This window comes from Amphiura filiformis, chromosome 16, assembly GCF_039555335.1.
Source record: "Amphiura filiformis chromosome 16, Afil_fr2py, whole genome shotgun sequence".
NCBI classification, from domain to species: Eukaryota; Metazoa; Echinodermata; class Ophiuroidea; order Amphilepidida; family Amphiuridae; genus Amphiura; species Amphiura filiformis.
Genome location: NC_092643.1, coordinates 27,270,001 through 27,294,207, shown reverse-complemented (window position 1 = coordinate 27,294,207; position 24,207 = coordinate 27,270,001). Strand labels below are relative to the sequence as shown.

General features: G+C 34.9%; 1 protein-coding gene across 1 annotated transcript in view; it reads left to right on the top strand.

The window, feature by feature from the left end:
- Positions 1-24,207, top strand: part of LOC140172537 (uncharacterized) — a 172,601-nt gene that overhangs the window by 51,391 nt on the left and 97,003 nt on the right. Inside the window, exon 2 of the mRNA XM_072195683.1 lies at positions 14,749-14,864. Within this exon, the coding sequence (XP_072051784.1) occupies positions 14,771-14,864 (94 nt within the window). The 5' untranslated portion in view covers positions 14,749-14,770. The remainder of the gene's footprint in view (positions 1-14,748; positions 14,865-24,207) is intronic.

Genomic DNA, 24,207 nt, shown 5'->3' with positions numbered 1-24,207 from the left:
TTATATTACACACCATAATCTCTCACACACTCCACACACGCAAAGTATCGCCAATAAATAAAGAAAGAAACTACTCGCACGCAATTGTTTAATGAACAATGTATTTCTGTTAATTACCAGTAAAAAGAAACGCGCTTGCGTAATTCCCCGCAAAATAACACAATAGCACTAAAGAAAATAAGTTCACATACATAAACCACAAACCCGGGCCCACAACATAGTGAACACACTCACCCAACGACCAACACACCTACCACACTGTCGACCGTTGCTTAATGTCCACGCAAGGTTTCATCATGTTCTAGCCATGATCCTAACATTGTATTGCCCATCACATTAGCTTTGCATTCACTTGCAAGGTCGTTGTTCCTGCCTTTGGAACCGCGACACAAAACGGTATAACCGGTATATTTTAGTGTCCTTGCTTTAAGTTAGCAACTATTTTCAACTGTTGCGATTTGTTCGTTCACAGCATCCTGCGAATGGTAGTGAGGTTTGGCAAAATCACATACTTTTGTAGGTTTTGTGATTTTTGGTTATGTTGTAAATAGGGCTGAAACCACATCGCTTTGCAAAACATACATAACTCATGAACAACAATAAATCAGGCAAGATTTTAAAGTAAATGATCTGTAGGCTGAACTTCTGCAAAACATCAATGTGTTATTGATTTAGACCATGAAAAGCGATCTTTTTGGCTGCCTCGACCAACAATAGCTTAGTCAACCCTTAAATCAGGGTATGAAGCATGAAAGCGAATCGTGTATGTAAACCCATTGGCATGGCATTTGTTTTTACCTGATAAAGTAGGGAAGAACATATTTTGGAGTCCCTGGATATTCTCAACAAATTGTGTGAAAAACAAGTCCATTATCGCCCAGCTGTGATGTTTGATGTAGCGCTATTATAATAATGCAATGATACACATAGCTTGTTACTTGTTATTCATCCCAATTCACAATAAAGGCCTTTTAGAAGTTACTGGTACTTTACCATTACTTTATACCTTTATAAAATCTGAGAGTAGTGTTACGGCTTCAGGGGTATATATCATATAAAATAATACGATTTATGCCTCTACCTGGCCCAGCCTGCAAGACATGCCACATTAAATTTATACAGTAGAACCCCACATGACAAGTTGTTGATCTAACATTTAGTGAAATAGCATTACGGTTGTTTTATGCGTATGTCCTACGGGACAATTTGCAGGTATGTCATAAACAGGTTACTCAATTTACACTTGGAATAGAAATGATGGTCAGATGAAGGTGTTTATGCTTCAAGGGGAGACATTGAACGTCTACATTCATTTCAAATGTCCTTTTATTGAGCGAGTCACAACTATGAACGTATTTGACTGATGAAATGGGTTGATATTTGAAATTGTAAAGTCGTATACAGACTCCGAGTATTAGACGTACAATATTGTATGTACAATATGTACGTTATTTAATCTATTGCCATTCTATTTCCAGTAATGTTTAGGTTCTAACGAATGTTTGATGACGAAAAATCGATAATATGTTACATACAATATCTAGCAGAAATATATTATCGATTTTACGTCATCAAACATTCGTTAGAACTTAAACATTACTGGAAAAAGAATGGCAATAGATTAAATAACGTACATATTGTACATACAATATTGTACGTACAATTAAAAGTCTGTATACTGCTTTAGGCGAACTGTAAATTGTTATCCTGCTATTGTCTTGAAGAGCATTAGGACAACTGTTTACAAAGACATAATAAACGGCATTATTTGTTAGCATCATCAAGAGATATTAGAATTTTACTCTTTTTTAGATACATATTTGGTTAAATGGAGAATTTTAATTATAATAATATCTAAAGTCTGCACAAATAGTAACTCAGCTGTTATAAATACGCCTATAGCTTCAGAACTAATAATTGTTTCCACTATATTCTACATAGAAAGAAGGACGATTTATTTACGCGCATTTTGATACCCCATTTGTCAAATGTCGCTTAATATTAACAACACAGTAGTGCTTTTGCAGTTTACAGCGATCAATGGTTTTTACGCAAGCATTGTGGCACGTAACACCCTCCATTTATCTTCGCGCTGACTTCAAATCAATTAATACATATAGCTGCAACTTTTAAATTCGGGTAATTTTCTTTAAAAACACTGCTGTGTTGTTTATATTATGCGAAATTGGACAAATGGGGTATCAAAATGCGCGTCCTTCTTTCTATGTTGAAATATTGTGGAAAAAATGATTAGTTCTGAAGCTATAGGCGTATTTACAACAGCTGAGTTACTTTTTGTGCAGACTTTATATCTATGTATTTGACACAAGATTAACAAAGGATCCGACAGCATAACAGAAAAAAAATTATTATTGATAACAGAACAACAAAGGGTGTAGCAACAACTATATTTATAAACATTACGCGCAACAATATCATTAACAATTTCAAAAATTGTAGGAAGAGAACTAGAATTTAGCAGCAGCAACTTACACAAAGTCCTATACACCAGTTGTAATAGCAACAGTAACAACAACAATAAAGACCCAAAACATTTGAACTACCATATGATGTAATTACAGAGATGTTTTTTCGAAAGAGAACGATATTACAAATCTATTCGTCAAAAATTGCATTTAAAATTTGCCATTCTTCCCATGTGTGCCCCAACCTGATTTGAAATAGATTTTAAGGAGATAACAAGGCTATTTTAATAGAAGAATAACTTCCCCCGTTTTTCCTGTTCAACAAGTGGGGGTTCAATCTGTTCTTGACATACTTACGCTTGTATTAATGCAGTGTCGCCAGGAAAGTGTACCATGGAATAAGAGGCTACAACAGGAATATGAAACAGTTTTTAACACTTCTGTATTCTCCCCTGATAAGTATGTCAAAAGAGAAAAGTCAATTCGATTGGAGAGTTTCACACGACAATAATAATTGTATAACAGAGCTTACAACCTAACCAAAATTAAGCTTAACAAATAAGTCCCATTTAAAACAGTTTTAAATGAAAAACGGGATAATCGTGTGACAAAAACTATTTCCTGCATGCTACATGTTACCAACTGTCAACATTTGAAAATCAATCTGACCAAGGTCACTTTCTGGAAAGCTGGACTAAACAAAGTCAGCTGTTGTAACAGATTCCCTATCTGGATCTTATATTAGTGCCCTTGGGTGTATGTCAAAAAGGTAAACTGCTCATTTCAGGGGACTTGGAAAAGAAGTCCATTCAGAATTAACAAGACTTGCTGAAAACTTAAATCCATAGATACTTGAAATTTCAACTGCACATTGTGTTATTGTAAGCTTCAAGAGTAATTTGAGAGTAATACGATCCTACTCTGGGCGCTAGTGCACCCTTTGCTGGTAGATAGAAGTTGGCTCGACAAACATTCACTATGTATATAAAGGATGGCCACGCATCTCCCAAGGTGTTCGAAACTGTTATGTCAGTAAATAACCTTAGGTTTCGATGAAACTTTCATATGCAGAGCAACTTAATCGCACTAATATACTATCTTCTTTTCCCTGTATTCGCCCAGCAGGGTTAAAATCGGTTAGCTTTCGTGAGTAGAATGCTTTTCTAAATAGGTATTAGAATCCGTTTAGGTGAACGTGCGGGGTATTAAACTGGCCAGACAAGATTCCCTATACGCACAAAATAATGCATTATCTAAAAACGTGTATGTATAAAACAAAACCCATTATGTGAAACACTATGATGAAGTGATCAAAGTGGGTGTAATAGAGGAGCCATAATAGAATGTTATAATTTATCAGGTGTTGCTTAAATTCATGAGTCACTTATTGCCTTTCTAAGGTCACGTGATTCCATAGAAACAATCAGGTACTTTAGGTGCTGAAATGTCAAGGTGATGTAATTGCCAACTTATTTAAGAAAAATATTTATCTATATTTCGATAATTACTACGGTCCTCGTGCGATTTTCCTATCCTTTTCCAATCTTTTACTATGTATATGTTGTGATGTGCCCTCAGTAATTTAATTTGATGATTTATCTTTGTTTACAAAGTTTCATGAGTGATGACATTTTGGGGGAATTCCCCTCTCAAATTGAGCAAAACAAGTTGAATCATATTTAATTTGGAATATTTGGAAACCCCCTGAGGTTGTAAAATGAAAGTGATGTAATGGAATTCCCCTAAGGAAGTGATGTAATGAGAAAGGTTAATGTTATAAGTAAGACTTGGGATTTTCCCAGATTGAGCATAGTTTGAAGGTAGTAAATGGCCCATAATAGAATGGGGTTTTTCCCATGCTTGATATATAAGAAAATGTAGACACAATTATTGTCACAGTTAATAGTGTTGATCTGGGCTATGCTTACAGTCAAAGTACTACTATTTGCCGGTGTTGTCGGAGAAGATCTAGAATACGTCAAAGAACGTACTTCTTCCAAGAAAGGAAAATATATTCTTCTGCCGATTTGCTGAAGTCTGGTTAAAGGAGCAACGCAACTGTCAATATAAGTGGGGACAACTGCATCGCAGTCCTGCTTCCTGAAGATATTGTGTGAAAGGTGGAAATAGCACCAAGTTTAAGTTTAGAGGGCAGCGCAAGGAGATAGAGCAAGGAGAAAGCAATGCCATATTTGTGTGAGGATTTTAAGTGCAAGAATATTTATCAATGCAAGTGTACAAAGGACTTCGCTGCTTTTCGCAGGGCTAGAGAATAAGGATATACATCAGCCGTCCAGAACATTATAAGAACTCTTTAAGATCACCAAGAAGAAGAATGCTGGCTAAGTACTAAATAGTTAAAGAGTGATTATATTTGATTATTGTGTATGTGCATTTGTTGTCATAAATTGTACCAATAATAACGTGCTTTCAATTAAAGACTTAGATTTTGTTACCATAATCAAACAGTGTATTTGTGTTGTGCATTCGTGTGAATTTGGGTAAAAGGTGATTTTGGCCTTGAGTCAGATACGACTCGTAACAATGTACATGTATGTTGCACTTCCCGTTATACTTCCAATGGTTCATTTCTTGACATCGTCGGTTCATGGTGTTCTTGGACTACTTCTTCCCCTGCACCCTTTCACTACACTACTACACTACTTGTCTCTAGTGATGGTACTCGTTACCGTCAAGTTGTTGAAAATACAGTTGACATTTGCAAGTACGGTAAAGGCAGACACTTAAAAGAAAAACAAAGTCCTACTTTGAGCTCGCAACACGATAAAGATGTCTGCCCCATAGGATATACGATGACCATATTATAATATCCTCTTTTGCTTTTGCCTGCATCAGTATTTAGGGCGGAGGTGTTTGAAATTTAATTGATTCTTAAATGCGAAAGAAATATTATATAAGAATTTAAAGATACGCTAATAGTGTCAGTTACTTATTTTGGCTCAGAATAATTTCCGATATCAGTTTTGCTGAAGTCGAAACAGGATCTTTCGTCTCGTTTTATTGGATTATACTTATTTGATAGTAAAACCTACATGACTAAAGTATAGCTTATATAGAACAAAGAGTGAATATTTTACAGTACTTTTATTTTTGCTTAGCAATACTTTGAAGAAAAAAATGTTTATTAATGAGTTCCAGATATGTTGTTTAAACAAGCTGATTATTTTAATTTAACTGAAGTCGAAACAGATATTTCTTCTTATCGTTTTAATAGATTGCACTTATTTGATAGTGGAAAACTAAACCTATATACTAAGGTATTTACGCTTATATAGAAATAAGAGTGAATTTATATCACAGTACTTTTGCTTTTGCTTAGCATTACTTTGAAGAAAAAAATATTTATAAATTTTGAATGTTTATTAATGAGTTCCAGATGTTGTTGAATCAAGCTGATATGACTAAGGTATTTACGCTTATACAGAACTAAGGGTGAATATTTCACAGTACATTTGCTTTTGCTTAGCAATAGTTTGAAGAAAAAAATATTTATAAACTTTGAATGTTTATTAATGAGTTTCAAATATGTTGTGTTGTTGAATCAAGCTGATTCAATACTTTTATCAATAATAACAAAATTGCAACGTGTTAACCGGGATGTTAACAGTGGTCAGATTAAAGCCAATTATACATGTTGTATGTAGGTTATAGCTGAATCGCCAATTGTTCATTTTGTTGGAGTCTTTTCATGTTCACGGTTCACTTGAATAACGAGAACTGGGTTTCAACAGTAGACACTGAATGATCGTTTCTCCGTACTCTCGTTTGTTCTCGTCTGGCACCATTATTCAGTTACCTTTTTCAGACCGTAGGCATGGTAGGTGTTTGAAAGCTAATTTCATCGTCTGAAGCGCTTCTGAATTGGCTATAAATCGAATTTAAACGATTGAGGAATTCTGGTAATAGATTCAGTGACATGTTTTAAATAGGAATTGTTTTCTGCTCTTCTTTCGCGTGCACTATTACTCAGGGAATTAGCCTAGATTTTGTTTTAAACAAATAATGTGACGCTAAGCAGATCATCCGTTAAATAACATCAGAAATCGCTTTGTCTAGCCCTTTCTTGTTTCTTATCCTGAAGTTCAATGGCTTGTGATTTTGTTCACAAACGTGTGATATAAAATTGGATCGGTTGAGCCCATATTTATTGGTCGAGCTATGAGTTTTAAAATATTGGACGAGACGTAGTCGAGTCCAATATTTTACAACTCATAGCGAGACCAATAAATATTGGGCGTAAAACATCCAATTTTATCATTATTATGTTTTGGATCCAATATTATCACAACTTGGATCCATCAAAACATAATAATGTTTCTAATTTCTAAAGTCATGATAATATTGTACCAAAGCATGTATAGTATGCACCAAAACATTTCAAGCGAAACATCATATCGTGTTATATTCCACGTCACCTGTATCTTGTGCGGTAAGACATTATACATTTGTGTCAAAAAAACAGATGAAGGGAAAGAAATGACCCCATTCCTACCAATCTAGACCATTAAAGTGTTTAGTAAGCAGGTCTAGATTTCCCACCTACGCCAAAAACGTACAAAACTTGAAACAATGCTTGTATAGAGCTTTTCATGTAGCTACTGCAAATATCTTAATCATACTGAAAATGACAGCTACTTTGCTTTCCGGTAAAACAAGTTCACACATATTTCATGGTATATAAAATAGCACATTTGTTTAAAAAGGTTTTAAAAGGGGCACCATTATTGAATTGAGGCTGCAATACTCTCAGCTCCCAAAAATAAGTAGACGCCTTTAAGCTAAGGTGCGGAAAAGGATGGCTCTTTTTTTGAAGGCGATCTCTTTTATCCAGTCTCTGTAGCTTCTGCAAATGAATCACTTTGTCTAGTAGAGGCAGCCCGTCATAAACCACGGTCCCTTAATTGAAAGAAAATGTTATGGCATTTGGTTACATTCACGAGAATCTACTAACGAAAAAGTGCTTGATATCAAATTAGAGGCCCCTGGAGCCCAAATCAAATCAACAGAGGATAATCTGTCAAAAGATTTTACAGTTTATGATACGTGGCCAAGTAAATTGGATCGTGTCTGGGTTATCTTACCATGTGCCTCCATTCTTAGTTGATTAACTTTCTTCCCAGCATGCACCTGATACATTTTGTGCAACGTTATCATAAAGGCGTCTTAGGTTTCAGGTGAGAATTTTCAATAATATTCATATTCAATTCTAAAAGACGGACACATTGTTATTACACGGACAGTATCATATATCGATTTGTTTGATTATAATCATTTTGTTAAATGCTATTATATAGTGGCAGGTTAAAACTCTTGCACTATTAAATTAAATTAGGCTACCGAATTAGCTCCAATGTAATTGATGTGTTGCATAAGAGATTAAGGTACATTAGGGATACACAATTCACAATTTGACTTCCAGGAAACAAAAACCTTCCCACTATTACTAAAATTAAAACTTTCCCCACTAAAAAAGTTTCCACACCTAACTATGTACAAAAATGCATGATTTGTTTAAAAAGATAAATCCTGGCCAATAACTGGTGCCAAAAGAAATAATTCGCCGCGGGAGGTGGCGGAAAAAATATCCCCGACCTCAACTTCCAGAGCCCCTGGAAATCAAATGGTACGTCCATTAACAGTTCAGTATTCCATTAAAATGCAAGTTGCCGCGCAAATTCCGTTAATGATTTCAAGGCAGGCATATCCCTAAAACATTCTTTTTCAAGGTTTTCGCGTTCAATAGATGGTTCAAAATTTGAAAATATGTTCACATCAAATATGAAATCAAAAGATCCAGATACACGTTAATCTTACTAATTATCCAATCAAAATTTTGGACATTGATCAGCGCATGCATATTTTGGCCTCTATCGTACATTTGCATCTGCTGACATTTCCGTCTCTTTTACTCGCGTTGTCACAATTGGTTGATGCCCGGGTTTGTGGTATAATTTCAGTGTAAGCCTCTAACTTAAGAAATGCATTCTCCACGCTATATCTGCGCCACGAAAACAGGTTCAATATATTTAATATTACGTCGCGCCGCTGGGCAGGAAAAAACCTCTATGTTCAAATGACCACCGAGAACAAAACGTCTTATGTGAGCTTATGTGAAAGCCCAGTTTCTACCTAGGCCTATGTGAAATTACGGTCCTGTGACAAAACTCATTACATTTAGACCAATTCATGGATGTTATAGATGAGACTCTGCTAAGCCATAAATCAGAATGTCCACCATACATTTTGTTACAGACAGTTTTTATATATCCCATTTTGCACACGAGGCTTTAAAACGTTTTTCTGATATAACCCAGATAACAGACTCGATATAATTGTACATTGGAAATTATGCCACGCAAAAAAATGTATTAACTAAAAGAAGAATGTTCTTTGAAGAATTTTACTTTGCTATGACTTATTAGCTGAGTGCAACTTTGTAAAGAAATATTGTATCTTTTATGTCTCGGGACAAAGTTACTTTGCTTTGACTTATTAGCTGAGTGCAACTTTGTAAAAAAATATTGTATCTTTTATGTCTCGGGACAAAGTTCTTTAACCGAAAATGCCTGCATATTCATAGAATAACCTTTCGGTTGGGTACTAAAACGCATACTCCACAATTTGAAGTCAACTTATGAGTTATGATTGTGGAATGGGGTTGTTGAATTATGTCACTGGAACTGATATCATATCTGCTCAATCATAGCGAATAATAAACATGAAATGTAGGTTACTCGTGCATTGTTTCTTACTTAATTGAAAAGTCTTAGACGCTAGCACTTAAGCAGTCCGCCACTGTGACTGCAAAACGAAGGTTTTGTTGTATACATTATCTATTGCCCTACATAATTCTAAGGAATGTCAAAAGCTTAATTGAAAAGCATGCTCTTGATATTCTGACAATGTCAGAATAGATCGACTCGTTTCTTGCATCACATCATGTAAAAACAAGTTTATTATGTTGTGTACGAGTCGTAAAAGTTAAAGCAGCACCAATCGAGTAATCATACTGATGTCATTTAAAAATAAAACATCGGCAGCAAAAAGAACAATAAATATTATGAAACACTTGCTTGTAATGAATTTTCTCGAATGCAAACTTGACAAAATAGCTTCTGAATAATGATTATTAGATCTTATAACTGAAGAGACGTTTTATTTTCGTAAATGAAAACAACAAATACCCGTTTACCCTCAATATGGAATATGTACGAAGGTTTTATCAACATCTATGCTTTAATACTCCGAATATGAAAAGCAAATATAGTGCGCTCTCAACACATAACACCACATTCGCCACTTTCCTTAGCTGATTATATGTCCTTCGCAAGTTACTCTATTTTCATTTGAATTCAGAACACTCTAACGATTTTATAACCCCAATATGAAATGCTGGAGATTTATTGATGGTAAATCACAATTGTCCAGTAACCGAAGACATCGAGAGTTCGATTGTACAAAAAGGTTCTAAAATAAACTCCAAATTTGTTATGTGCTTGATTTTTTGGACTATCCTGTTATATCTTGATTTAAAGGTCTCTTGAGAAATTTGGCGTGGCAAACCAAGAACTGATTGGCAACAAAATACGTCAATCTGCTTCAGTATTAAACAGAAACTCAATGGTCAATACCACTTGTGTGTATCTTCTGGTGTAAAATGACAGATAGTTTTATTGATAGTGTCTCAAGTACATCGGTCAAAATGCATCAAGCAAATGGTTTCTGTTACATTTAGCGGTTTTTTTTTACTTCGCAGGGTTAATATGTGAAATCTTACTTATCTAAATGTCAGAGGTGTGCACAAATAATTCCAGAGTGAAAGAGTTTTCTGCCATAAATCTTAATTAACATAAGAATTCACAGTAAATTGCCAATACAAAGGATTGTCTGAAGCAGACAAAACGACATTATGGGATGTTATGTTATTCATAACATTACGACAAAAGACGCCTTTACTTGCCATTACACATCATCTTTATACACCCTTTCACTATTAATATTTCTGAGGACCTGAACATATCCTCGGTGTGTTGTCATGTCAGGTGCTCAAAAAGTCGATAATACCAAATAAGTGTTAAAACGGTTAATGCTGCGAGGACATAAGCTATAAAGAGGGTAGTATGGTATAAGACCTCATTTTTTTGCCGTTTAACGAGGTTTCCGTATCGAGGACGTATGTTACGGTCCTCCTTAAGTACGAGGTCCTCGGTGTGTCGGTGTGCTGTTATGTTGGAGTTTTTGCAAGTAATGCAATGCAAACGCACAGATACGCGCGCGCACCCCACCAACGACTGCGACACGCACACCCACACGGTTGTTTGATGGCATGTAAAACTGTGTCAATTTAAAGAAAAGTTGAACAATGATGGCGCTATTCATCTAAAATCTTGTTTGCATCTTTACAAGGTGTAGACATTTGTAAAATGATATTTACATCAGCAAACAGATTAACAAAATAAAAACAAGGAAATTTTCAAAAAACTTTTATCATGAAAGGTAAGGTATAACATAAATTATATTGTTTGTCTAATTTAAATTTAAAATATATGTAAATAGCGCCCTCAATTTGTTCACAAATGTAAATTTTATAGAATTAAAATTACCACAAAAAAGAGAAAAAGATAAATAATTTGTGAGTAACGCCATGTTCAATTTCACAGTCGCAGATTCGCATCTCGCGCGCGAGCCTAATCCCGCATACACTCGCGCAGAAGTGAAATTTGTCCATACGCTGGCAATGCAAATGCGAAAACGCACTGATTATAATCCACCATTGTAAAATCCAAGATGGCGTTACTCTCAACTTGAGACAAGAATAGAGTCAGAGTACGCTAGTCCCATGAAACCTGCGACTCAAAACAAAAATAAAGAGAGAAACACAGCCAATTTTGGTTATTACTTAATGTTCATTACACCTCATCGACTTTATTTTGAAATTCTGGATCCTTCTGTGAAAGACATTCTTTTCAATTTACTCTCTAAAGCAAACTAAGTGAGTCAAGTATTAATCATGGTAATGATGTTGTTTGTTTTTTCTTTCTGTTTTTGTGCCCGATAATGTACTAATAATCTACTTAATATAAAGCATTTTTATTCAACTTTCATAAACAGGTGAAGAAAGGAGACATTTACCCTTTTATTTTGAATTTATAACGGCACGTTTTCGCTGTAATGGAAATACTAATTAGTTGTAGAGTTTATAAATATTGACAATATTATTTGGCGTTTATGCGTGTATATGTTTTAATCACGCTAAAAAGCCAAGATGTAGCTCCTTTATGCAGAGATATTTGCTATCGGCTAATTACTGTTGACTAGCACTAGATGATCTATTTTCATACCTTTTATGTGGCAGTATGATTACATAAGCAATTCTGTCACCCAGGGTGTACATTTTTGGCAGGTTTCCCAGGTCTGCAAATTTGAAGTGTCAAACATATTGCATCTCCATTGCAAATTCTACGAGTACATTTTGCACGTATTGAGAACACATCGCATTTAGCTCGCGTTTTATTAATGTGGCAGCTCTACTGTGTTTTATCAGTGGTGTCTGTACTCGAAGATTAAACACCCACATGTACCGCATCACTCGATATTGTTTAACAACTCTTAATGATCTATTTAATTAGCATGATTAGATGTTACACTCGTTCATTCTTTTGTCAGGAATATCTGATAAAACATTATGTTTGCATACGCAGAACCTCAGAGATGTCAGTTAAAACATGTATGCAGAAGTATACTAATTTTGTGAGTTTTGAATGCCTGCATTTCCCACGCGTTTAACCTTTCTAATCGTTGGAAAGTTTTTAAAAGCGGTTTTAGACAGCCACCTTATTATTATTATTATTATTATTATTATTATTATTATCATTATTATTATTATTATTATTATTATTATTATTATTATTATTATTATAATAATAAATATTACTATTATTATTATTACTATTATTATTATTATTATTATTATTATTATTATTATTATTATTATTATTATTATATTATTATTATTATTATTATTATTATTATTATTATTATTATTACGACATGGTATAACTGGGCATCAACAGCATTCATGTATTCTGTCCAGCTCAAAACACTTTTCACGTCGTGTGTACGAGCGGGTGGCCGTTGAGGGGGGTGGGTGAAATGAAGTTAACTTTCTAGATGGTGACTTGCGCATTTCAGCACTGATCATCTTCTTTGATGATTCTCATACAAAATAGACATTTCATCGCATTTTATTGGCCAATTTATGTTGAAGCTATTCCTTTGCAGTTTGCAGCCTGCACAACCGATTCTTTTGTTTGGCAAGGCTCACTCAGTCATTTAATGAGGCAATACAAACGATCGAATTTGGTGTTGAAATGAGCTAAATTTTTAGTTACACCTTTTCGATGTAAAATTAATTTTCTCGGCCAAATTAAAAGCAATCATTTTCATTTTTTCAGTAAATGTCAGGAAAAATTGTAGTGCTTGATACTGTATTTTTTTCAAATTCTAGTGTTAAACTTAGGCGTGAAATTTAGTCATTTAGTGTAAGATTTTCGATTTTGATAGGCTTAAACTCTGTCCGCGAGCCTTTTTTGGATCAACCTTTTAGCTTTTCAAAGTAAGATAGTTCGCTAATGAAGGATTTTTCCCAACTTTCTAACGCACATCACCGTGAGCGATATATCATAGTTTTGTCAGAATTTGCGTTTTCATTTCACTATTTTAACTGCCGGCTGACCATTTTTCAAAATCAACGAGTGAAATCTAAGGCTAATACTAGCATTGTGGATCGATATCCCTGGGTTTAATAAGAATACCGGCATGGCTACAGTGTTGCTAGAACTTCAATATAGCAAAGAAATTCCCAGGCCTATAGCGCTCCTACTGATCATGTTTAACCAGAACACTCAATTGGGGATTTGGGCTACCAAATCGCTGGTCGGGCAATTTGCTTTCAATGGAAAATTGACCTGGATAAACAACAAAGGAAATATCGAATATTTCTGTTGGTTGCTCTCGAGATAAAAGTACTGAGTTAGACATTTTCGGAGTATGGAGGGAAAAAGGGTAAAATAAAAACGGAAATTCTAACAAAACTATAATATATAGACCCACACGATGTGCTTTACAGAGGTGGAAATATCTTTCTTTAGCAAACTATATTAGTTTGAGACGCTAAAAATGAATTACGTAAAAAGCTCGTGCGAACTGAAGGCCTATAAAAATCAAAAATATCACACTAAAAGACACAATTTGATGCTTAATTTTAACACCAGGATTTGTAAAAAAATGTATATCCAAGCACCAAGTTTTTAACTGACATTACTGAAGAAAAAAAAATATTGCTTTATATTTGACCGAGAAAATTAATTTCATAGCAAAAAGGTGTATCTCTGAATTGTGCTGATTTTAACATGTATCGATCGACTTTCAGCGCGACTAAGCATTTCTAAAGAATCGGTTGTCCAGGCTGCTAACTGTTTGTAATTATAAAAAGCAAAGATCCTACTCCGGGTCACACTCCCAGACGAATGCTCCATTAAATGCAAAGACATTCACACTCAACCAATTACGATCGCTGGTAGACATGTCTTTCACCGTTAGGTAACTACTTTCGCATATCAATTAGCGTAGTCTGCCAACTGCACGCATACATTGAGTCAAACAATGTATGGTTAGAATGGTTAGGCCTATATGTTGCAATGTTGCAAAATTAAATTAGCCTATTCAGAAAATGTCAAAAGCAATTGCAGATGACTTTATCGTTGGTACAGTTAAGGGTACTACACCCCTGGCCAATTTGTGCCTATTTTTGCATTTTTCTCAAAATTATAGCGCATTGGTGACAGGTAAGATATGTATATTATAGGGGCAAAGACTACAACTACTGCACTGAAAATTCAGCAACTCAAGGCAAGTAGTTATTGATTTATTGATCAAAAATTGGTTTTCCCTCATTTTTGACTGTAACTCCACAACTGTTGTCTGTGCTGAAACAAAATTTCCAGTGCAGTAGTTGTAGTCCTTGCCCCTATAATATACACATCTTACTTGTCACCAATGCGCTATAATTTTTGAGAAAAATGCAAAAATAGACACAAAATTGGGCAGGGATGTATAGTACCCCCTTAAAGCATTTTGCCACCAAGCGACGATGGAAACTGTTATTTTAGAGGTTGATTTTGCTTGCAGTTGTCAAGGGATTAGCAAAATACAGACATTAGACTGTTCATGGGTATAACTATTTTTGGTGACATGGCTCATATATTTATATTCATTTATTATTATTGTTATTATATTTCAGGAGCACAAAGCATACCATCGCCATGAAGTTAACATTCAATTCTTTAAGTCCAGCTGGTCATATAATAGTCGCCTTGCTGCCAGTCTTAACTCTGCAAAGTCTCATAACATTCGCTGGTAAGTTGATATTTTTAAAGGATTATACCCCCCCCCCCTACCACATCCTTAACATGTAGATTTTACTTTAACTTCAATTTACCCATTGCAATATCACATGTGAAACAAAACTTGATTTCCATGGTTAGATAATGGACTAGAAACTAGTGATTCAATACATGTATTAGAATCTCTCGCCAATAGACACTTAGTTTCAGTTCTTGACTTGACTACTTGATCATTTTGATAATCTTAACACAATTTAAACAAACAAAGAAGATTTTTAAATACCGAAAATAAGGTGCTTGCTTACTTGCTTGCTTACTTGCTTTCCATATCCGCCGTTCCAAGCGTTCTGCTTGAGTAAATATACACAATGTAAGGATTGGTATACCTGGGTTCCATGTTTGGGTATCCAATTTATTAGTTTGGCGACTCTTTCGCTCTTACTCCTCAAGCAGTGTCCAGCGAAGCTATGTGTGTCTTCATTTCTCTGATTTTCTCTGAGAGTCTTGAATGGTTTCTGTAAAGTTCTTTGTTGCTTATTTGCTGCTTCCACATAAAAGCAAATTAAGAATATCAAAGTTGATCTATAATAATGGAATTGCTTGTTAAGCACAAAGCTCATTACATATTGTATTTAATCGACAAATAGTATTGCGTTAGTGTATTGGACACATTTTGTATTAATCTTTGTTATCAAGGTAAAGTCTTGTATCTGTTTTCCCCCAGATGTTATATCTAATGCATATAAGTAGATAATTTCCCGCAAGTATTTTGACCTATAAAGCGCAGCAATTTTTATATCCATTAAAACAAGTGCCCTCGTCACAACATTAGCAATGAGATATACCAGTCTCAATCCATTCACCCCTGTGGTAAACATCAGCTTAACCTTCCACACCGGGAGTGTGAATTTTAAATCTGAATACATGAATGGGTGGATGCATTTGAATTTTACATTCCCTGTATTGGAGATTAATATTGGAGATGTATATATTTTAAATATACAGACTTGACATTTAATATGGAATACTTTTTCGCAAAATTACAAGACTGGTATTGTAGAGGTCTGCATAAACGACACGGGCTAAATATTAGTTGGGGTATGTCGGGAGATGATGTAAAATAATTGTTTGGTAGAAAATGTGCTTTCCATTAGTTAACATTATGGCGCTCATAATGTAGTGAATTAGCCTAAAATGGCGGATTTAAGGAGACTAAATTTGATTTTTGTGGGGGTAAAATTTCTGAATTTGAGCAACATTATTCTGAAATTATCAAATTCATTGAGGTTTGGAGCGATTTTACTGAGCCTAAATACAAATAGGTGTTCGTCAGAACTGAAATGCACATGTGATCTACCAGTTTTGAAAGTGGGAGGAGCTTTAAAAAATATGGCTCTTAAAGTGGTACGCACTCAGGAAGTTTGAATTGTCCCCTGAGGCCAAATGTTATAAACTTATTGTACACAAAGTAACCGTGTGAGTTCATTGGACAACCAGGAATCCACACACTGTTGTTTTGGTACCCTAAGTTTATAACATTTGACAGAGGGCCATTCAAACTTCATGAGTACATACAACTTTAAGAGCACCATTTTAAGCTCCTCCCCTGTTCAAAAAGTTGGTACATTGTAAGTGTATCTCAGCTTTGATGAATGCCAGTTGCTGACGTAGTTTAAGAAATATCACCTCAAACCCCTAAAAATTTGATAATAACAGAACCATGTTGCATAAAGTCTGAAATTGTGTCCTCCACAAAGCTCAAATTCAGCCTCCTAAATCCGCCATTTTAGGCAAATTCGCTACATTATGAGCACCATATAATGTAAACATATGGAAAGCACAATTTCTATCAAACAATTATATTACACCATCCCCCGAAACACCCCAATTAATATTTCGCCCGTACGGTCTATGCAGACTCCGTCCAGACCAGTCTTGGAATTTTGCGAATAATATTCCATATTAAATGTCAACTCTGTAATAGCCCAATTACATTTACACTATTCTCCCATTCAACACAAATATCACCAACAAGGGTTTCAAAAAGCCAGCTACATTTAAAAGGATACTTCCCATGTATCAATTAATAACAGTCCTTCATTTACTTTCTTTTCATATGCATATTTATCTGTTCTTAAATTTCATTGCGTCATATAGTCCCTGCAGAGAACATGTGACATTTCATAGAATTCCGATCTGTGGTACAACTACAATTTACGCTAGCAAATTTGTTTGCGTTTGAAGGACCAATATTTACATTATATATCGCGTTATAAAATCGTTCCATTTCTAATCTAAAATATCATAATAATAATAATGTTCAACGAGCGCAAGGAGCCTCATTTTATTTTGCAGGCTGTAGCTACGTCAGGCAAATCCCTAAATGCACTTTTGGTCGAGAGTTTTTGGAATACATTCAGCGTACCTAAAGCATTCACCCAAATTACTCGCTGCCTTCAAGATATGTGAAACAAGCTTCTTTCATTATTCTTTAGAAGCAGCGTATTTCCCAAATTGGAGTGTGATTGCTGAAATTAGTCTTCGTAAAAGTCTTTCAACTTGATTGTTTCAACATATAAGACACGTCTGTATTCAAGACTTTTTGGACCTTTCGTGTTGTCTGTTCGGTTAGATCTAAGAGGATAGCTTTCTTTCTTTTCTTTTTGTTTTGTTGAAAGAACATTGCGAAATTGGGACTACTCCTTAGGTTTGCACACGAGTAGATCTAATTTGACTCTCAAAATAGTCAACTTTTACTATCACAGAATTTTCTTTAAGATTGCTTTCATATCAAAATAGTTCACCGTGGTGCGGTTCAATGGAAGAGTTTAGAGTGTAGATCATTTCAGTTCATGAATATTTAGAAAAGGAAAAAAAATATAGAAACCTCTAAAGAATTCAGAATTTCATAATACTTGCATAACGTTGTTATATATTGATATGGTTATAAAGCTATAAATATATTTTTATCATCATCGCGCAAAATATATTGTACTAGTGTACTAAATTAAAGAATTATAGAGTTAATAAGGTCAAATGCCAAATATCTCATGCACAGAAGCCACATTTTTATAACTCGGAGGAGATTAACAGGTGAATCCTATACGCAACAGGTGCAAGTGTGTATATTTAAAAAAATCTAATTAAGCGATGACTGTTAGAAATATATATTAAATCGTATATCATCCGCAATGTTGTATTATAACTGACATGTCTGACAAGATACGACAGTAGTGTCAATTTTCCAAATCCAGCGATGTCATTAATGACAATTTTCAAGCAATGTTATTTAAGGATGGGCAATTACTGATATAGGATTTCTTACAAGATTGACGTCATGAGTGCCCTTACAGCAACATCTTATTTTGTTTCGAGGAGATAAAGTAGACTATGGATAATGGGGGTCATGAACAGGCAATATTTTCTACTGCAGTATGATACATACGTGACAAGAGAGATAGTAATGTCAACTTTCAACATCCAGCAATGCCATTAATGATAAATTTAAGGTTAACCCTAACACGCCCAAGTACCAGAAAATACTACTCTTGCGCTGTTCGTGCGTGCATCCCACGTGATGTGATGACGCAATCGCTCTAGGTGATATATAGGCACGGTTTCGCTGGCCAGCGAAGCCCAAGACCCGTGGCAAAGCGTCGCCGACCTAGTGATTGGCATGCGGGGGGTCTCGGATTCGAATCCCACCCAGAGCAAACAACTTCTTTCTTTGTTTTCTCTCTTTATTCCTCCCTTCATTCCCTTCCCGTTGCCAAAAAGGCCCTGGGGCGTTAGGGTTAGGCGATATCAAAATATGATGCTTTTGAACCTGTCAGCGTACTCAGACTATATACTCGTATTTAATTATGTTGACAATTCTGTCCCAAAAATATGGGTTTTTTCACGTTATCAGGCCATCCAATAGTCAGAAAGAATGTTCACGACACTTAATCTAAATTGAAAGTATACTGTATCAATGTTTGTCAAACTCCTTTTTAATATTAGTTAATTTTGCATCAAATTCCACTCTTTTATATCTGATTGAGAATTCTTTCCATTACTTTTGTTGTATATTATTTATTTGAGTTTTTATATAGTTTGAATCAAAACCTCTTATTTAGTGCTTTATTGTGCAGTAAGGTTTGGCCATGTCAACGCCCTTCTTGTCATTAACCTGTGTGTTATCTTTCTCTAATGTCTCATAAGGGACCATTGCGTGTATTCAAATGATTGCTTCGCACAAAGTGAGAGTTCGGCTCAGTTGTTATTGTACTCACCTCTGGGGCATGAAGTGTTCAATACTCAGCGTAGGCAACTTGCTGATGGACCTTGAAAACATCCCAGCAAACACAAAAAGTTTATCAGGAAACATTTAAATGTACGGTTACATAAAGGGTATAAAAACGTTTCAATAACATTCAAAAACCATTTTGTTTTAACTTGAAGTAAAACATTTTATATATAAGTGTTGACAAAATATTTTGCAAAATGTTTGCCCAAAATATTTTTAAAATGTTTTCATGACCTTTATATAACCCGACATTTAAATGTTATTAAACCGTTTTGAATACAGGTGTTAAGAACATTTTTATGTTTATTGGGATATTGAAGTAATTGCTGGCAACCATCAATTTTCACTTCTAAATATAAACAGTTTCAAATATTTCTCATCATGCATCCAGGCTCTTCCCATACTATAACCTGACATTGCATAATAAGATTCAAAGCATATTCCACCCAGAGCACTGAAATACCCGAAGCAAAAATGGAACTGAAACACCCTTTTAAATAATCTTTGAACTAGATCACAGAATCAGAACACCCAGAGGATTTAGAACAGGTCTTGTTTCGTTAACACGTGTTCTAATGGCAGTCACACGATCGCTAGTTTTCATGGATTAACACGAAGCTTAACGGTAACGACGAAATAAATAAATAATAATTTTATGTTCCATAATGCATTGCACCGGGACTCAAATTACGCAAATTGTTCTCCTTCATTGCGTTATGCCCTTTATGTACGACATATGCAATAAATACATTTTGAGCACAGGCGGATGGGATATTGGAAATTATTGGTAATTGTATAACTGATATGATGAAATATCGTGATGTCAATCCAAAATTACGATTAAGCCAACATATTCTGACTGCTAAATTGTTGCAATGTTTGAACTTATTATCGAGCAAAGATTGGTATGAACTGAGATGTAATTTGCCACGATCAAAGTTTAATGAATAATCGATGACTTTGAGAATTAAATTCCATACATGACCTGATGATAATTTATTAAGACTTGATGCAACAATAAATCCAATAAAACGCATTATTTTATGAGAGATTGGAACCCCTCTCTTAAAAGTAATCATGCAAGAGATCAGAATATAAAATTCAATCATGCCTATTTATAGAGTTTGGAAATCCCCAGATTTTTCCAGAATATTCAGGTTTAGAAATCCCCAGATTTTTCCAGAATGTTCATTTTATTGCATAATGTATGGAAAATCCCCGGGAAAATCATTGTGGCTATAATAAAGTGAATGTGACAGAATGAGATTTTTAATAACTAGAATTTCCCAGATTTACAAGTTTAGTAAACGAGAAAAAATGAATATATTTTTGGAGCAGTTTTTCATAAATACGAAGTGAGCTGTGATCTATGAATATATAGTGTATCAATGTCTTCACAAAGTTGAAGGTGCTATATATTTTAGGCCTCTGAACGAATGAGATATTGTGGAGTCATCCCGAAAGGATGAAAGTTGGTTTAAATTGGCCTTAAGTCTTTCCGACTCCTAACAATGAAAATGGGCTTTCTTTTAGATCTCTAATACAATACGATTTTGGGCAAAAAAGAGAAAATAAATAAAAGCATATCAATAAAACTGAACGCCATCGAATAATAGATAACCCAGAAAATGAGAAAACCAATGTAACAAGCTACATTTTAAGCAGATACACTGCTAGCTCCAAATGAATGTTTGCATCATTTATGTTGCAAACGTTCTTACACATTTCCCACTCCATTATATCGAAATACGCCACATCGTTTTGTATGTTATTTCAACTACGACAGACTCGTCTTGCCGCGACAGATTGATTAATGTCTTATACATACTGAGTGGGGAAATTCTCATACTACAATATTCCTTGCCCTTTTTCCCCTGCTAAAATCGGTAATATTATCCTCAAGTAAGCCGGTAGCAGCATAACATATCTTGTACCACTAGGTCGTATAATATTCCTGTCTCGGCGTAAAGCCGCGAAAGAACTATCTCAAAAAGGTGTTAAGAACGGATTCATTTAGTTTGAGGCGATTTCAAAGACTCTATTTAAAACTAGGAGTCATGCATATTATAAAAACAAAAAGAGCTACTTAATCACTCGACATTTGAGACAGAGTTGGCATCTCGAGATGGATATCGATGAAGAAATTAAAACTCATGTGGCAACTTCTATAACTATAGTGTGAGAATAGTGTTGAGCTAATTGTATTTATGACATCGGGATTCTTATTCTCGATATTTCTAATATTTTGTATGAGTGGTCCGTTAATAATCAATGGATGAATAATAGTTTGGATCATCACACATTAAGAAAAAGGAAATAAATAGGAAATTTAAGGAAATAAATATTACCATAGTATCCTACAACTCATTTTACATCGCTAGTGTAAGCAACTTTTAGCATTATAATTATTAATAATTTATCATCAATAGTGTCACTGTTGTGAAAGCTGATACTATATGGTATCAAACGTCAACAATATGTATGGTAATAATCAACGCGGAATAGCAAATTTTTCTTTTAATCAAGAGCGCTGCCGCATAATTAACGGAATACTTTGATATTATACAGCATTAACAAACTTCATTTCATTGTAGGCTGCAGGCCTGCTACGAGTCACAGGAAATGCTTAACAATTTGCTAACTCATTGAATGCTTTAGAATTTCCTTAGACATTGAGCTTAATTTTCGAATCACGTTTGACAGCAAATATTCAAAATTGCTACATGAAAGCTACATTACGCTACAGATTGCATAACAAATTGGTCACATTTTACCAACGTCCTTGACTGTGAGGAGAATTATAACAGTCACATTATGGAAAGCTGGACTGTACAAGGCCATGTGATGTAACTGATTCCCCATCGGGGTCATATATTTGTAAACTAGAATATTACAAAATTTCGTTGTAGACTAATATCTGTCAAGACGAATTGCTACAAACTTGTAGCGTAATGATTAGTAAGATCGCGATTATTTTCTCATGGCATCATTTTTGCCATTGTACAGATTAAATCAGATTTATATAACCCCAGGCGAGATCAGAAGATAATTCATGCTAATATTTTCATTTGAAAGAATTCCCCATGTTTCCGTATTTTCCGTTATATCTTTACTCAAGCTTCGTAACTCTTGAAAGGTTTATTAACACGTTCTTTTTAATTTTTTAACTTAACGCGATAGCAATATAAAATGCAGACGGTGTTGAATATTCTTTGAGGCCCAGGTATTGCATAACATGTGTTTACATCATCGTCTTACATTTATCATTTTTAAATCTAAATTTCTCCATTTCATCGGCAGTTTTTATCACCGTAAGTCTTCATTTACTTTAAAAAGTCACCAATACTACTTCGCTGCAAATTCTGTTGGGATTTGCCACTTGAATCATCCTCCTGAAGTGTGAACATAATGACTGTGCGGGAATTTTAAGCTTACCTCTTCTTGCATGTAATGACATTATAGTACCTAGGGCTGACATTACTGACTTTGTCGCACAAGAGCTACGAATTTCGTCTGGCCGTATGTCAGCCTTGTGCTAAATAATATTCATAATGTCAATTTCTAGACTTTTAGTGCTCCTACTTGTTGGTTACCAGTACTGTCTAGTTGTCAATACAGCATCAGCCATATTCTGCACAACTTTGGAAAACTTACCTTGCCAGTATAATTTTCAATATCGTCATCTCATTACCCGTATAAACCGTGGCAGATTTCATGGACATGCTTCAGCATATTACAATAACTCAACCTCCACATATTATCATGAAAGGTTGATCCTATGCAACGATGTTGAACTTAATCCAGGCCCTGATGATCTACAAAATGAATCTCAAACATCTCAACAGACAACGTATGTCAATTTAGCTAACCAAAAAGGCATTACTTTCTTCAACCTTAATGTCAGATCGATAGTTCCTAAGATGGATGACATTCGGCATCTGATTTTCGACACTAAACCTGAAGTTGCAGTTATAACAGAAACTTGGTTACACGACGGCATTGAGGACAGTGAGATAAACATTCCTAATTATGTCGTGTTCCGCGCTGATAGGACAATCAACAATCGCGTCCACGGTGGGACACGGCATGGTGGTGTCGCTATCTACATTCATGAAAAACTGAACTCTAGTATTATAAATATTACTAGCACAAGCCCTTTTTTGGAATCCATCACTGTTAAAAATAGTTCAGCCCCACTCACGTCCAATTTATATAGCTTTTATCTATGGACCGGAGATCCGCCTGGATTTCTTTGAAAGCCTCAATACCCTGCTTGAAGACATTCAAGATCTTAACTCTTCAGCCGGCGGAACTCCAGGGGAAACCGTTTGTATTGGTGATTTCAATTGTGACGCCCTGTCAAAGAACTCATGGGAATGGAAACATCTGAAAGACACTATGTCAAATTTTCACCTTGAACAGTTAATTTGTAAACCTACCAGAATAACACAAAATTCAATTTCATTAATAGACCACATCTGGACTGATAGACCTGAAATGTTTAGTGACCATGGAGTTTTATCATATGCCTTAAGTGATCACTCACTTGCTTATGCTGTTAGGAAATGTCAAAAGATTCTTTCCAACAAGAACTGTACAAAGCTAATTGGAACGTTTTTGAAACTGATGACCTTAATATTGCCTGGGACAATTTTATTTCCATTTTTTGTTCCCATTTGTAACCATCATGCTCCTTTCAAAAACATTAAAGTTCCTGTCAATCCCCCTCCCAGGATAAATAGTAAGTACATTGACCTTAGATTACAGGCAAATAAGGCTAAGGAAAAAGCCCAAAGATCCAAGACCCAATCTGATTGGGACTCATTTAGGAATTTGAGAAACTCTCTGAATATTTTGTCTGGTAAACTCAAACGTGATCATTATACAAATAAAATTAGTGAAGCTGGGAATGATTCAAGATCACTCTGGTCAATCTTAAAAACTATTTTACCAAATAAGACTAATAATAAGACTATCACAGGTATAAATAGTAATGGTGTGTATGTAACAAACAATAAAGATATTGCAGATTGTTTCAATTCATATTTTTGTAATGTAGGTCAAAGAT